Below are 17,221 nucleotides of genomic sequence, written 5' to 3'. Positions count from 1 at the left end.
CGTTTCAAAAAAAAAAAAAAAAAAAAAAAAAATCTCTTGGTCTTTTTATTAAGTAATTCTAGTGATGCAATTAATATGATTTAAAAATATGGACATAGGATGTGTGTTTTGATTCAGCCTTGTATAAACTCAGTGACTTGCAGAGTAATAAACTGCCCCATATTATTGTATCTGAGTCTCAGTAGGGATAAAATTATTCAAAAAGACAAGTTCAAGTGTTTTCTCGAGGATTTAAATGTATTTTGAATGGACTTGGAATGATCTCCATATATTATAATAGACTGCCATACTTATTTCAAAACAAAATAATTTAATGCCATGCAATTAAGAGCATCACAAAAAGGAAATTTTATTAATGTCTTTTACTATTCACTATAAAATAGCAAATACGTTACTAAGCATAGCTTCCTTCTGATATTAAAACACTAAAATTTATCCTATAAAACTAAAGCACAGTTCCATTTAAAGGATAAATTTCACATAATTCAACAAATTGGAAATAATACTGATAGTGTTATATTCTTTGTAAAGCCACAGATACAGTATATATATATCCCAAAATAAACGGAATATATTCCAAAAGATATAATAGTTTTATAAAACTAGTTTCCCAATATTAAGCTAAATATTTATATAATAGGATCATATGAATTGGAAACTAAAAGGAATAGTAACAATTATCATCCCAGCCATTCCTTTCACACATACCAAAACTGAGACATAAAGCAGCTAATTTTTTTACCCAAAATCATGATTGAGAAATCCATAGTCTGAAACTGAGTTCTCTAATTCCCAAGGCAATGTTATTCTCATCATACCAAAGTTCAATGAAAAGAAAGCACATTATTTGAAAATCTATCAGCATGTAGAGGGATACTAAGTTTATGTATCTGTTGAATGTTTGTATACTTGAATATATTTGTCAGTTTCTAGCAATGATAATTTTTAAGGTTTGAGCCCCTAGAATGCTGTAATCATGTATGCGTACTTAACTGCTCACATATTTAACCTTACTCTCAACTTATCTGAGCATTTCTTTTTAGAAAGGACAAACAGTGAGATTAAAACACAGCATGGTAATAATTTAATACAATTAGTTCTTAAGGGAAAGCTTAGAAAAACCTTCATGTAGATGAGCCAATAGATTTCTCAGGAGGAAATAACACTGTGTTACACTTGGCAACAAAGGATTCTTTACAAACCTCTCTAATTAGAGAGAGCATAAGACAGCATCCGCCACCTCTACCAAGGTTCCTGAAAGAAGTTTATGAAATGATTATTTTTAATGCTCTGTACCCGGATTTCACGGGACACTGCAGAGTTCAGTTAGGGATCTCTCTTCTTGCACCTTCTCCTTCCCATACAAATCTTCCCAGAATTGTCCTGCTACAAAAATTACTCCTTTTTTTTCCTCTAAGTCAAACCTCCAGCTATCTCCAAAGCTGCTGTTTATTAATTTCACACTAAGGTGTGAGTTACTGGTAGGATTAAGTCTGGAGGGGTGATGAAGAGCTATTTACATTTTAAAAGTGAGGTTCTTTTTCCTCAAAATTTTGCTAATTGATGTAAAGAGTAAGTATGATCCTTCCTCATATAGGTTACCCTGTGCCCCAACCTTCTCTGGGGGCCACCAAGGATTCCTGACCCCCTACATTCCAGAAATCAAGGGTCAGCAACTGGGTGCCTCACTTGTGAAAAGCTGTTGACCTCTGGAAGGCAGCTTGTAAGGAAGCAAGTGTTAATTTTCAAATGTGACTGGTCTTGATAGCAGCAACCTCACCCCATCACGATGTCCCTTGGAATGTTTACTAGTCAAGGGGCATAGAAGTAATCTGTCATCACTAGTCAGTGGTGCAAGCCACTCATTCTTGTAACCTTGCCTTTCTCCCCTGGACCCAAAACAAAACATGCCACCCCATCCCTTTCCTCTCACATTCAAATTTTCATGTGTTCAACATTTGCCAGGGCCTTCACCTTCAATGACATGGTCAACACACCAAGAAATTATATTTAACACACGAAACATGAACAGCAGGCCCATTTCTTTCTGCCATGTATTTGAGACGTACAGAATTTGTGTTTGGGGTATGCATGTGTGTGCTTATTCTTGGAACAATATTTTTAGACATTAAAATGATTACCTTCCAAAATCATAAAAGGGTTTAATAACACACTTTAATATAATTTTAAGTACTTTTTAATAAAATACAGATATATAATTATCAATGTATGCATGTCATTTAATTCAGCAATAAAAGGCTAGTCTCTGAAGTGACATGGTGATTAATATTTACAGTAAAACCTAAAAAAAGCATTTATAAAATATTGCTAAAATTTTACCAGAAAAAAAGATTAATAAAAAATTATACTCATATTGTGGTATCATCTGAAATTATCAACAGCAAGAAGGAAAATGCTCTTATTAATATATATGGGTATAGAGCATTACTTTACATGTTTTTTCAAGATGGAAAACTCTCTGTTCTTGAATTATACACCAAGCACTATGGCTGAGATGGACTCATTCTTAACACCTTTCCCCAAATCTTTGTCAAGCTATTAATGCCATACCCAAACATCTTACCTAGATCCACCTACTGTAAATACTTCATGTCCCTTCATGCTAGTTTTAAATTTAAAAATTTAATACTAATTTGGTGAACTAAGGAATCCAAAAGGAAATTTGTTAATATGTATAAACAGTCACATCCTGTGCAAATTCAACAGTATATCTCCCTAAGTATCTAACAAATTGTGTTGTTTCAAAGTGAAACAGCAAATCAGGAGTTGTACCCTTTCCCCACCAAATCCGGGGATGAGTTAAAGCAGCTCTTTTTAGCAATGAGAGGAAATCATGCTCTTTTGCTTAAGATACATGAAACGTAATGAATGGGTCAATGCACAGACATGTTATTTTACTTTCTCCTCAGAAGGGGAACGTGCCTCATCATGTATTCTTAGCCTTTTTTATTTATCTCATACTGTGCTCTCAGAGTTACTTGTTTTTAACTCTTCAATCATGCATATATTATTTTAGGAATTAAAAAATTTAATACTGATTTTAATTTCTCCAGTTCTGACGTTAAAAATTCTGTTGCGGTTAAAAGTTTTATAGTTCCTTTATCATAATTAGTATCTTCCTTCTTAGTCATCCAAGAGGGCCTTTATAGTAATGGGCTTTGGCCTTTGCACTATAGCTCCCAAAAGACAGATTGCTGGAGATAACCCACTGAAATTCCTCACCGTGTTATTTAACACCATACAGACCTAGGAACTATCTGTTTTGGGAAAGACTCAGGCAGACGGACATGGTTAAGAAGGGGGAAAGGGTTCAATGTGTAGGAATTATAAGATATAAATAAGTAGCATAAATGCATTTTTTTTACTTATATACTATGGGTCAGGAAGCTCAGAGCAAGATGGAAAAAATATTCTAAATTTAAAAACAAACTATACAAAAACATAAGGCATAGTTAACAATAGTATTACTCTTGATTTAAAAGATAGACATTTCTCATTGGAATCAATGAATTTGAGGTGGATTTATTTTCCTTTTGCCATTCCACTCATATCACGTACTCCTCTCCTGGTGAAAACTGGAATTTAAAAATGTTTCTAGAACATTCTTTAACGGTCTATTTGATAACTAAAATAAGCAAAAAATCGAAAATACTGGAAATTTGTTCTCTACAGATGAGTGAGAACCTCATATGTGCCCAATGGAAAGTGTAAAAAAATAATCACAAGCCTCTCCTTTACCTTCCTTAAGAAAATAACAATTATTATGGGTTATGATTTTTTTATAGACCCAAGGTCATATGGTATCTGTGCTAAATAATAAGCAGGAATGAAAAAGCTGATCCTTCATGATTACAAATACCTCAGAACTAAGACTTTAACTGGCTTTTGTATTTTAGATTCTCACACTGTGTCCAAGAATAACAGAAATCACAAGACTCTACATGCTGGTTACTGCTGGTTATCAACACGTCAAGTATGAAACCGTTTAGAGCATTTTTCTGATAAATTAAGTTATAAGTGTTCATCTGGATAGAATCATTGCCAAGTTTTAAGTTTACCATCATGTTTTTAAAAGAGTCTGAGAACTTTGCTTAAACATACTACACGCATGCCAATACTCTGTGCAACTGGATGAAGCAGGGGAACAATAGGGGCTGTGATACTCCATGTGCTATGTATATAGAGCATACATATATACCATAGATAATTACAATCTCACCATGATAAAAGTCAAAAAACCCAGTGAGCCTTCATTTTCTATTATATGTACATTTTATAAACCACAGAGAATTTCTTTCCACATAGCTTTTAAAAAAGAAAAAGAAAATACATTAGACAGATCCAAATGTCATTTAACTTAAAGGTTTCATCAGACCATATGTGCAGATACTTGAGATGATGACAGAGTTAAGCTTCCTAGGGTCCTAGAGTCAAAGAAACTCTGCTGACCCCCACTGCTAAGCAGGTGCACTCCTTCCACAGGGGGCAACATCTGCCGATCCGTCATGGTCCCACTCGGTGAGGACCCCAAGAAACTTCCTTGGGAAGAAACAATTTTCTCAGGACTGGCAGCCAGTTTGGGGGATGTGGAGAAGTTATATCCATATAGTGCACAGGGGCTGTGTAATCTAAAAGTATTATAGGAACCCTGATGGGTCTGGTTAGTGGCAAAGGCGTTGCTGGAGGGTGATGGCATGATATACTGGAGCTGGGGGGACATTCCCGAAATCTGCATGGATAAGCTGGTCTGTGGGCAGCTGAAGGTGTCCCCGTCAGTGCCACCCATGGACATGTTCACGGAGGTGCTGCTGCTCACGCCCACATAGGAGGGAGTCCTGGGCGGGGCGAAGGTCTCACCAGCCTGGTTGGTGAGCCTGTTGTAGGTCTCTGCCAAAGATGTGCTGTATCGGTTGAGGGTGAGGCCTGAGCGGGCACAGGCAGAATAGTCAGCAGGGGCCAGACTACACAGCTGGCTGGTGTTGGGCCCCAGATGGAAGGCAGGAGAGGAGCAAGAGGAGCCAGACAAAAGGTGAGGGTGAGTGGCAGGAACGCCATTCCCAGTACCTTGGAGCAAAGTGGAGGAACTTGTATTGCCTACAAAAGAAGTTGAAATGTAAAGAATGACTCCACAGTCATCCTTTCCTTTCAATTTTGTAAATATGAGGTAGACACAGCTTGTTACAAGGCAAGGGTTGGGGGAATGCTACAGAGATGAAAAGGAGATGGTCTCAGCTTTCAACGAATTATCTGGTTGAAAAATCTCATTTCCAATTAGAAAACAAGTTGTTGAATCACATGCTAATACAAGAGCAGAGGTCCAACAAATCAACAGTCCTGTGAAACTTAGAGAGGGTAGTTAACCCTGTGTCCAACCAACGGCAGCGATGGTGCCCCCTCTGGATCTGCTGGCAGATTGATGTTTGCAAACTTGACAGAACTTAAGGGGAGAGCAGAATTCCAAAGAGCTGGACAGGTTGTAAAACCTTCACTGCTCTACTGATGGTGTTTTATACAGTGTCTCAAAATAATCCAAAAGCCCAATCCAACCAGTGATAATTATCTGAAACCCAGCATAGTAAATTCTCACTGGAATCTGGGCAGGATGGTGGTAAAAAGCCTGAATGTAGGAGTGACCTGAGAGTGTTACCTATGGAGCAGACCAGAGAGGAAGCAACATCGCTTTCCATGCAGTTCCCTCTGAGGAGAAATCAGCTCTGGGCTGCTCAGAAATATTCAGAGATGAGCCCGGGAAGGTCTGCCTGAATGTGCCTGACCTTCTCATTATTAACCCAACAGGAGAACCCTGCCCAGAGGCAATTCTGCTGAAGAAAGAAAACAAACAAGATGTGAAGAAAGGGTGAACTGGGGGCACCATCAACTATTTCTTGTGAAGAGGACTTGGCATCAGAGCACCTCTAATTTTAATATGAGATTTCAGGATGAGGTAAAGGTCATGAAACATATGAACAGCCTAAGACGTCTAAGATTTAATCGGTGACCATGAGAGCCATTTTTTCCTGATCCATCCCCATACCATGCAGAAGACAGATGGAATCCGTAGGACAATGTTGGTGATGAGGTCATTGTTTTAAGTATTAATAATGACTTGTACACTTTTAGTGCCTGAGTTTCTAGGCAGGAACGGGCTGTATATATGACCCAGGAGACTTTGTGAGTTACCTTGCTTGGGAATTCCAGGGATATCTTCAAAGGTCAGAGTCCGTAGTGATGGTCGCCAGAATGCATATGATTCCACCAAGGCTTCCAAACCCATTCTAAATGGAAGGAGTCAGGATAGGCGTGGACAAAAGAAGTCTAGTTAGGAGCATTTGGAGCTTTCACCAGCAGCAAGCATCTCAAAACAACACTGGTATTGACAGTACCCCCACACTGTCCAGTTAGGAGCTTGCCACTGGCAAGAAGAAATGCTTCAGCAATGGGCTAACAACATTCTGTACCAGCAGCAGGGGAGAACTGAAATCATCCACTCAAGATGCCTGTTAATGTTCTCAAGAAAACTCAGCTGACCTGAGGGGTGAAAAGCTGTTCCCTTGGGCTAAGGAGCTGAGATGAAGAGAGTCCATCCTGGCTGCTATTGAGTCCAAGGCTCTGCTGTGATCTGGAACACATCCTCTCTCCTTGTCCTGTTACTTCTCCCTCTAAGTGAGGAAGGCATTGCCACAAAAGCACATTCCTAGAAAACCAGCTCTTTTCTAAGAGGCATTACTGCCCATCATTTGGTGCCTCAGCAGCCAGCTCAGGGAAGCACTCGTCCAAAGAAGACTGACTTCTCTCTCAGGAGCACAATCTCTACCACACCCAGTGTAGCCAGGCTGGGCTCCCATCAGCAACAGGAGGGCCACGAAGAAACGGCACTGGCCTCTCCCTGCAGTGTGTGGGAGGAGAGCAGGAAGGTGACCTCACAGGGCTATCTAGTATATGGAGTTACTATTAAATCACAAATTATTTTAAAACCCTGAAATACACTTAATGAATGGATACTTAAAGAGACAGGATAAGTTTCATATAGACTATTTACATGACATACGTATATTTTAAAACAAGGGCAACTACTCTAAATACATATATCAACCATCTCCTACCATGAATGATTCAGAGACTTCCACTCTGTATACCAAGTGACTAAGTCCTCTGGGTTCTGGGAATGAGGCCATTCACTCAACTAGATCATTCTCAAGGCAGCCACACCTGAGACCTCATCACTCTTCCTTCAACCACCTCAGCCCGAAGTAATTTGTTGATCTAGATAACACTACACTTTTTATGAAATCTGCAGCTCCACTGTAGAAAATACTTGCTTCCTGGTATGTCCAATAATAGACATCTCCTTTAATAGTTTGACTCAAGGTGCTACCACCTCTGGAGTCCCTGCACCCGAAGTCACAACCTGCAAACTAAGACTAGAGGAATCCACCCCAGAGAGTCATACCACATACACAATATGGTGAAAGCTCTCTAAACACCAGAGGTAAGTGATTTGTGCCGATAAAACTATCTTACACTACTTGTCCATCTGTTCCAAGGCTTCACGCACAGAATTTACTTCCTTAGAGTGTTCAGGGTATAGTCTCTGTTAATTGATTTCTGTACTCACTCTCGAGGAATATGCCTACCCCATCTTAGTGAAAGAATGATGTAGCTATGCATGTGTGGAAGGCTGATGTGTATACATGTACAGGCTTGAATGCACAAACACACCTCATGAGGCTGCACATGAGCCTGAATCATCTCTTAAGTCACAGGCTCTGGGGATGCAGCTCTGAGAGCACTTCAAAGAGATGGCTGCAGCCCCAGAGGGGATAGTGCAGCATTGCCAAAGAAACAAGTGGAGCACAGAGGGGAACTGCAGCTGCTCCACCTGGCCTACCCTGAGAGAGAACAGAATCTGGCTTCTGATGTAATCAGTGTGCCACAGAGAGAATTATTTAGTGGTAAGGATACTAGATTGGGGTCAGAAAGACTGCACTGGCACTGCGACTCACTAAAACGCATTGTCTGACCTTAAGTAAATTTGCTAATCTCCCTGGACTTCAGTTTCTCACAAAGAGAGGATGAGATTACAAAAGGTCTGAAACCCTTATTAATCCTAACATTGTTTCATTCTAAGTGATTTTTTTTTTCCAAACCAGTCATCATATCTGTGGCCAAACTACAAGCCAAATCCAACTTCATGCCACTGGATAGTATTTTCTGTACTAGCGTATTGATTTCTGGGCAGTTTGGCAGACGCAGTCAGTTCCAAACCCCATGTTGCCTGTGGGTGTGTTTAACACTGGACTAATGAACTCTGGGTCCTGTTTAGCTGATCACCCTCTATTCAGTTTATACCAATACTAAATTTTATGACTTTCTAGAAATACAATGATTTTAAATGCAAAAGAATGTTAAGACACAGCTTAACATAAAACAGCTTCTTATTACCACATAGTTGAGTTTGAGTAATTGTAGTTTTAAATATTAAAAATACTAAAGTGATTATAGAGCAGCTTGAGGGAAGTTTACTAAGATAATTAACAAGCAACCACTGGACTTAGAAACTGACTACAGAGATGTATCTTACTGCATTATTTGCTTTAGCAGTGTAAACTTTATTATGATTCAAATACAAATCCATAAACTAAAGTCTTAGGGAGAAGTTATTGATCATCACAAATCTATAACCTTAAGCTTTAAAGAGATGCTCTGAAGGCGACGTATCTACAAGTGATCTGATTTGGAGCAATCAATATTTTTCCTGAGGCTGCTGTTTCACACTACAAGTTCCAGAAAGGATTTTAGATATTTTGCAGGAAACAGTTATAAAATATTTATTAGCTGAATCTGGACATTTTTTAAAAAGCCTTCATTTTCTCCAGTAATGGAGACCTTTCCTGGCTAGTTAAAGAAAAGATAAAAGGCACCTCCTGCAGGAGTGCAGCCAAGGCGATAATTTATACAAGATGCCTTTGAACAATTTCCACATTTTATCACTGCCCTAATTTATGCTATCAAATGGCCAAGTTTATTTAGTAAAATGGTTATGTTTTTCCTGAAGTATTTAAAGAGAAGAAATTTTTGTACCTTCCTGAGTAAAAAAATTTTATAGGGTCAAACCTAAGGCCTAACTGAAGAATGAAACTATTCTCAGCACATAAATTCTCTCTCACATAGCAAATGTCTTGCAGGAGAGCTTTTAAGGGCCAAAGCTACTGATTCCTGTAAAATAGGCTGTGGAGCCATAAATAGCCAGAAAAGGATAATTTTTAATTAAGGCAAATTGTTTTATAAAGTTTAAACAATCACAAGTCTATGTTTATTTCTTGTCCTGGTCAGTTTGTATATTTCATATACAGGGTCGGGGAAATAAAAATAGAATTTGTTTTAAAAAACACTAACAACAGCACAATAGAACCAGGGGTAATAAAGAAATATGTTAAACTTTTTCTCATAGCCTTACTTCTCTACTATTTAAAAAATCATGCCCCTTCATGCCCATGCTCTCCAAACAACTGTGCCCTCCACCAAATCTTACATATAACTTGGTCTTTTTTTTTTTTTAAAGGAAACTAATACACAAGTTAGAAATGTTCACTTATGTAATTCAGGTGACTGAATTATCTCTTCTCCAAATGTGTCTTTTGCATTTGTCAATGGAAAATGTTACAATCAGATTTTTAAATAAAGGAATAATGATTTATAGATATTTAGCATTCCAAAGTGAGAAGTATTCGTAAATAGCTTGTCTATAATGAGCAAGAGAGTTTCAGCAGGGAAAATAGTTGAAACTTTATTTTACTAGCAAGAAAGCCATATATAGGCTCAATGTGCTTTTCATGTACTATAATATTGTTTAAACACTTAGAACAAAATAAAAATTTTAAATTTTAACAAAATCTTAAAAGCATTAAAACATAATTTACTGTCTTCTGTATGTTCCTCCAAAATTTTTAAAGTTTTAGAGTCAGGGAAGAAATAGTAACAAGCACCATGGATGTCAGGCTTACATACTCCTGAAATAGCCAAAGGGATAGAAATATCCATATCAAAGCTAGCATTTTGAACTCACCATATCAAACAACAGACCTAGTATTTTATATTCAACAACACCACTGTCTTTTTCACTGACCAAATTTAAGTATCCAAATGTATTTTCATTATCTATAATTCTTCCTGAAAACTTGTCATATGCATCTATCATCTCACTTCTTGTAGAGGTTTGTACACTATTATCTGTTCAAAATATAAAATATTTTAAAAATATTTTAAATTTATCCCTTCAAAAATGAACTGACTATATACAAGCATATGACCCCTAAGTCAGTAGTGGAGAAGTCTTTGCTAGAGCAATTGATAGCTTGGATATAGTAGTTGCTAGTTGTATATTCTTCAAGCCTGAATATTTCTCTCCTGGAATTTCAGCGTTTTAATAAATTCCTTTTCTGGTTAAGAAAAAAAACTGAAAGTAATACAAGACCCTTAAATGGACAAATACTATTCTGCTATAACAAAAATCACAAAATAATTCTATCAAAGCATTTGCCAGGGTAGAATAGGAGTCATCCCAAAGGTTCTCTTCAGTCACCTCACTAAGTGGCCATCTCCAGTTATTAAATGACGGTTCAATTTGCATTTTAATTTTCAGAAACACCTCTGAAAAACAAGGTTAACCAGGAGCTAATGTAACAAAACAAAAGACAAGCAATTTTTTTCTCTACATTGAAACACACATTTGAAAAACAAAATAATTTCAATACAGCAGACGACTTTCATGTGTTAGGAATATCTGCAAACTTTCCTACAGAGTGAAAAATTTCAGAGGGAAGCCCTGCTATTAGTCTTCCTGATCTACCAGCACTCAGTTGAAGGCTACTCTACTCTCAGTGCATTTTAGCTGCATTTCAGTCCTCATGTTGCATGGTGTTTCAATGATGCCACTGCATATAAAAATGACATCACATCTCTGCAAGCATTTGAGTGTATTCTGAGAAAAGGTCTCTGGCACCCATCTTGTCCAATTAATCAACTGAAAGAACTAAGAATCTGGATTGTTTTCCCTCTAAAATTTCAAATGAAACTCTCTCTAAAATAATTGGGGATTTTCAAGGAGTATTAGAATAATTTCAGGAGAAAGTCATAAAGATTGTTCAAATACTTCTTTTTAAAAACAAGCTGCTTTTAAAAACATTTAAATAGAAGCCTTACTCTGAAAAGGCATTTGCAGAACTGTAGTCTACTATTACTCTCTATTACTACTTAGTAACAGCTACTTTAGAAAATGTTGTACTGAACTATATTGGAGTAGAGTCATATCAATAAATTCAAAAACGCTTTGGCACACAGACTAGGTGATCTGCTTTTTGATAAAAGTAAGAGTGGAATTCATTATTGTGGCTCTACCACTTAGTACAAACACCACAAAACATGAAACAGAAAAAATAAGTGTGTGGCTGTCAGCAGAGCCAAGACAAATTTGGAAACTAAAGAACATCAGCTCTCTTGGCAATGGAGAGTAGTTTCATATTCCAGCTGGAAATATGACTTCACGAAAGACCCTATCATACTCCACAGACAATATCAATAGATAGTTGCATCATCACCAAAGAAATTCTACACCAATAGTAGAGGCAGAGAGGATATTTAATTAGGATACTGAAGCCTCTGTGCCTGTAAGGGCAGGTTTCTTCAAGGCCCCTGCAGAAACAGCATGCAGTGTACATCCTGAGAGCTTCCATTTTCAGCTCAGCAGCGCACATGAACATTCACCTTAGGGTATATCACACCATCACACTACAAAAATAAGTGATCTCTGAGGCACAATGGTCCTCAGCAGAAGTGATTTCAATATCGTATTAGTAAATTTAGCCATTTACTTTGTAATAGAAAATTCATAATAAAATATCAAGTATATTTATCATAACCAGAATGGTCTTCACTAAGACCCACCTGTTGCGTCCAGAGTCTCGGAAGCCTTTAGCAAATGGATTCCTATCTATCTTCAGGCGAGTAATCTGCAGAGTAGGAAAAAAATTATCAAACCTTATATAAATGTCAAGCAAGATTTTTACTTGGTTGCAAAACTACAATGAGTCAAAAATTAACTGTTAGAGTACTCTATTGTATACGCCTCTTTTATTCCCCAAGTATTTTAATATCCTAGCAGTAAAGCTAAGGAAAATTTCAGAAATCATCTACAACATTCATCTGCTCTAAAAAAGATACTTCACTCCTTTTCAATCTGCATTAATAGATATAAGTTAGTTTTGTTTTTTAATATTCCTGGAAAAGGACATTCTGAATCATCTGTTGGTAACCTGCCCTATAATTGACAATTCCCTCTGAACTGAAGTTCTTCCCTTTAACTCTGAGATGTGGTTTAATCCTGTTTCTCTCTCAATAAAGGTAATGAGGAATAATTCGTATCCAACTTCTATTTAACAGCCATTTAAATGTTGTTAAGCTCCTACACAGCTTTCTCTTCTTTAAAATTAGGTAATAATATACACATTTCTTTAATTTTCTGTCTCTGTACTCTTCTTTGTCTCTCCTTTAATATTCTTTGTGGCGTTTATCTGAAAGTTTTATTCTTTTATCTGTGGAGTCCTAACCTGGTCAGAGCACTACAGTGAATGTCTAACCAGAGGTAACCACTACTTGAAGGTTCTAATGACATCAAACCTCATACTAAATGGAGTAAAAATAAATGACGTTTTCACTTTCACTTTCTTTCAAAATAAATTGTATTGTGTTATATTGAGGTACACAACATACTACGAAATATGTATAGGTAGTGAAATGGTTCCTATATATGATATTTTAGTTTTAATAAGAATTCTAATTTATTGACCCACAACCAACTTTTTGCCCACTAAGACACCAAGATTTAGGGGGAAATTTTTTACAAATGGTTTAATCATCTCCATTAATAGTTTTGTTAGTTATGCCATCCTGAACTTGACACTAATAAACACCATCCCATCTGCTTATTACCAGAGCTCTACTTTGCCCAGAGGAATTTACAGCCTATTTTCTAAGAGACACATCATGTTTTGGCTTCTAAATTCCTGGGCTTAATGAACTCTACAAAGTTAATGAACATACTTATAAGTGCACCATCTTGGCTAAGGACAAAAACTGTTACATAAAAGTCATCTGCAGTCCCCCTACATTGCTTGTGCGTGCCCTCCAGTCAGCCACGCAACACTTAAGACATATGTGTTCCACATGATGTTATCTTAGTATGTGGATAAAATGACATTATAAATGATATAATGAAAGGGTTTGCTAATGAAGTCATCATGTCTGCCACTCTGTCATTGAAGGAATTCTTCTTTACAGATCAATATAGTTCAATTTTCTGTTTATTTTAATAATGTTTAAAAACATTAAGCAATGTAAATGTTCATTTAAAATACTGTTTTTTAAAAAGCACAGATTTATATAATGGTGCTTTGTTAAAACAGAGACATAACCCAATTGCTACTATCATCATTTTTATTACTAATATATGTATTGAGTGCATAAAATGTACACTGTGCTAAGTTTTATGCATACTACTCATTTAATTACTAGAGCAACTTATGTATAGCTATTATCTCAGCTTCGTGTTTTATTTTAAACTGAAGCTTAAGTAAGCCAGGACCACAGACTGCAGAGCTCATGCTATTAACCACTAACCTGCTTACAATGTTCCGTGAAGTTCTTAAAAATAGTAGCCAGGAAACTAAAAAGTAAATGTGATTGCATGTTATCATTATCAATTTCCCCTCTAATCTGTCCATCATCTTAATCAACTTCTCACTGTTCACTAATTTCTGTTAGTCACAACATGTGCCAAAAGCTGACTGCATTGCACTTACTGTACCACAGGGGTGGAAGAAAATATGCAAAGAGCACAGTTAATTTGTGTGTGAGAGAGAGACAAAAAGAGAGGAAGAGAGACAGAAAAGGAGACGATGAATTGAGATTGTTAAAAGAATACTAAATGCCTCTGCTATTTTCTCATGCATTACTTTTTCTCCCAAAAAATCGTTTTCTGTCCCTAATATATTTTAATATATTAAATATATAATTATATCTCATATAATATACTAAATATAATTATAATATATTAAGTATAATTATATATTATATAATATTTAGTATATTATATAATATATTATTATACAGTATATTATACAATTTATATAGCTATATTGATATTTATAATTTTAATATATTTAATATAATATATTAAAATTATAATATAATATATTAAAATTATAAATACATTTATTTATAATTATATACATTATAAATATATTTTATATATTATGTATATATGTATATATACCCTATATATTTATTATATTAAATATATTAAAATTATAAATACATTATAATTATATACTATATTAAACATATTATATATGTTATATATAATACATTAAATATGCTATATTAAATATGTTTCCTTCAGAAGCACATATACTAAAATTGAAACAATACAGAGAAGATTAGCATGCTCCTATTATTATTAGCATGGTCCTATATTATATCTATTAGCACACATAATAAAAAAATTATATTATTAGCATGGTCCTATATTATATCTATTAGCATAGATAATAAATTATATCTATTAGCATAGATAATAAATATATTATCTATGGATCTTTAAAAAATTACATTTCATCTTCCTTCCTAAAAGCTTATAAAAGAGTGGCAACATGAGTGTGAGAGGACAGGACAGCTTCGGTTGTGAGACTGATGTCTCCATACGGATAAGAGCTATTGAGCCTCTCAGCCCAAAGAACACATGGGATAGGATCCAAATCTTCTAAGAAGCTTTATAACAACAGAAACCACATCAGAGAGATTAAAAAGCCTTAAATTTGTAATTGAAATGTATATAAACGTAAAGAGAAATGGAGACCTAAAACAATTCTGCTGACCACTGAAATTAAAAAAAAAAAATCTACCACAGGCCACATCGGCTTATATTACGTGGATATTTCTTATGAAAACCAGCTGGAATTCCAGCATGGATTACATATTGCCTCTGATTCAATTCTCTACCGAACTGACACATATAAACATAGCCTTAGAGAAATATATACGTTTACCCACACAGAAAGGAAATATTTCACTTCTCAAACTATTTCTAACTTTATGAAATGAGTATTCTACCACTGCTGATCTCTCAGAGTATAAGCAAGTTCATCATCCTCTATCACAATGAAAGCATATCTTGAAAGAAATAGCCCTTTGGTATATGTACCAAAATGACTATACAGGATAAATGTTTCTGAAATATTTTTAGAATATAGTCTAAAAATAATGTGAGCCATCAAGTCCCATGCTCAATGATACAATTCATTTTTAATATTCTACATGTCTATTTTTTAGGCAATAAAAATACATTCTAATTTTAATTATGATATCATAATTCGATAGCTCAAAATGGAAAGTAAACCTACGCTGTCGGTTACAAGACATGGTTTGTCTAAAGAAGTCAACATTAGAGCAGGCTTACTTGGAAAATCACGGATAAACAACTGTTATTCATATATATACACTCTGAATGTCATATATGGCAAATGCTTTATGATAATTCATAACATTTAGAGTGAGAAGAATAGCTAAATTTCTCTCTTCACCTGAAATGAAAAGTCTACAGAGATACCAATTCTGAGAACAATACCTGCTGATTCTGATAGGCGGTGACAGTTGTGAAGACAGTTTCTGGAAAGGAGAATGCCTTTACTCCCTCCCCGGATGGAACAGGCTTGATGGGAGAAAGATCATCTCCACAGTCTTTACGGATGACGTGCACTCGCGGTTGGTATTTGTGCATAGAATGAAGGATAATCTAAATCAAAGAAGGAAAAGCCAAATTTATCAGAAGCCTCTGCCCAATCTCAACACCATGACTAAATATTTAATGTGTACAACCAATTCCGATCGGAAATCATTTCCAAGGATGCAGAGGTGTCAATTTAATAAGAAATAATCAGAACTGGAGAAGGAAGGCTAAGAAGTTATTTGTAAAATGTACATAAAAATACAAAATAAAAAGCACTATTTTAGTGAAACCCTGTGTACAACCATGTGAACTTAACATCAAATTGTCTGTTGCTAAAAGCACAGGAATAAATTAATAAGCATTTTATTTATAATGAGCCCAATGGAACACAGAGTCCAAACCAATAAAACTACAAATGAGACTGAAATCATCATTTAAATTGCACCACACCCATCACCTAAAAAATAAGTATTCACAGACAAGGTTTTTTTCAGAGGAAATGTTTCCCCAATTCGTGACTACATATGTCTATTCAAGGGCAAAGGGAATTTTAAGGACACTCCAGCATCTGTTTTTTGTGTGGCTCACAAAGTCTCTGGTTTGCTGGGAGCGCCCAGTGTCTGTGCCTCTATCACAATGAGGTTTCCATTACTCAGACTGCAGAGAACAGAAAAGCTGGCCCTCTCAGATGCTGCTGGGGAAATCTGATAATATGGTTCAACTACCTTCTACCCAACGATTCCACATCTGAGAATTTATCCTAAGGAAATATTACAAATTCAGAAAAGCTTTTCATGTACAAAGACGGGCATCACATTATTTATAACAGTAGAAAAACTATAAACCACTTACATATCCAACATGAGGAAGTTAGGTGAATGAAATCTACACAATAAAATACAGCATTTTTTTTTTACCATATAGTGAAATAATACGTTTAAAATCTTAAATTTAAAAATGACCTGAATTGTTTATGAGCTTGTTAAAACTACATAAAAATAGAGTAAAAATGACCCATAGAAAGATATAAACAGTGATTGCCTCTAGATGATGGAATTGTGAGTGAATTTTTTCTTCTTCTTTATATGTTCTATGCTTTCAAGGCTGATGGGGTAGGGTGAAGAAACAGCTTCATCCAGTGGGATTTTCTGATTGCTGCTGGGATTCCATATTCAGGTATTCATTAAGGAGTTTCCTTAAGAAACCTGTATCTTTCCTGAGCTATAAGATTTGAACTCAATTTCTGAGCCATTATGAATTTATAGAACAAATGTTTACAGAAAAGTCTTAGGGAAATGTAGTGGTTGGCCTGCCTTGTGTTTAGGATGTGGGCAGTTTAATAAGACACCTTCAGAATATCTGGTCAGCCCAAACACAGTTGTCCTATATCTGGAAAGTGTGTTTGCTGCCACAAGAAGA

The 17,221-nt window shown here is 35.8% G+C and overlaps 1 protein-coding gene across 1 annotated transcript in view; it reads right to left on the bottom strand.

Annotated features, from left to right (window-relative positions):
- Nucleotides 1-218: 218 nt before the first annotated feature.
- The window catches only part of TBX18 (T-box transcription factor 18), a 32,175-nt gene continuing 15,172 nt past the window's right edge, over nucleotides 219-17,221 (bottom strand). The window contains exons 5-8 of the mRNA XM_003258296.4: nucleotides 15,701-15,868; nucleotides 11,965-12,029; nucleotides 6,202-6,296; nucleotides 219-5,115 (exon numbers count right to left, since the gene is read on the bottom strand). Coding sequence (XP_003258344.1) covers nucleotides 4,391-5,115; nucleotides 6,202-6,296; nucleotides 11,965-12,029; nucleotides 15,701-15,868 — 1,053 coding nt within the window. The 3' untranslated portion in view covers nucleotides 219-4,390. The remainder of the gene's footprint in view (nucleotides 5,116-6,201; nucleotides 6,297-11,964; nucleotides 12,030-15,700; nucleotides 15,869-17,221) is intronic.

The sequence above is a fragment of the Nomascus leucogenys genome, chromosome 18, assembly GCF_006542625.1.
Source record: "Nomascus leucogenys isolate Asia chromosome 18, Asia_NLE_v1, whole genome shotgun sequence".
Classification (NCBI taxonomy): Eukaryota; Metazoa; Chordata; class Mammalia; order Primates; family Hylobatidae; genus Nomascus; species Nomascus leucogenys.
The sequence above is the reverse complement of the archived record's forward strand: the minus strand, read 5'-3'. Positions and strand labels throughout refer to the sequence as shown.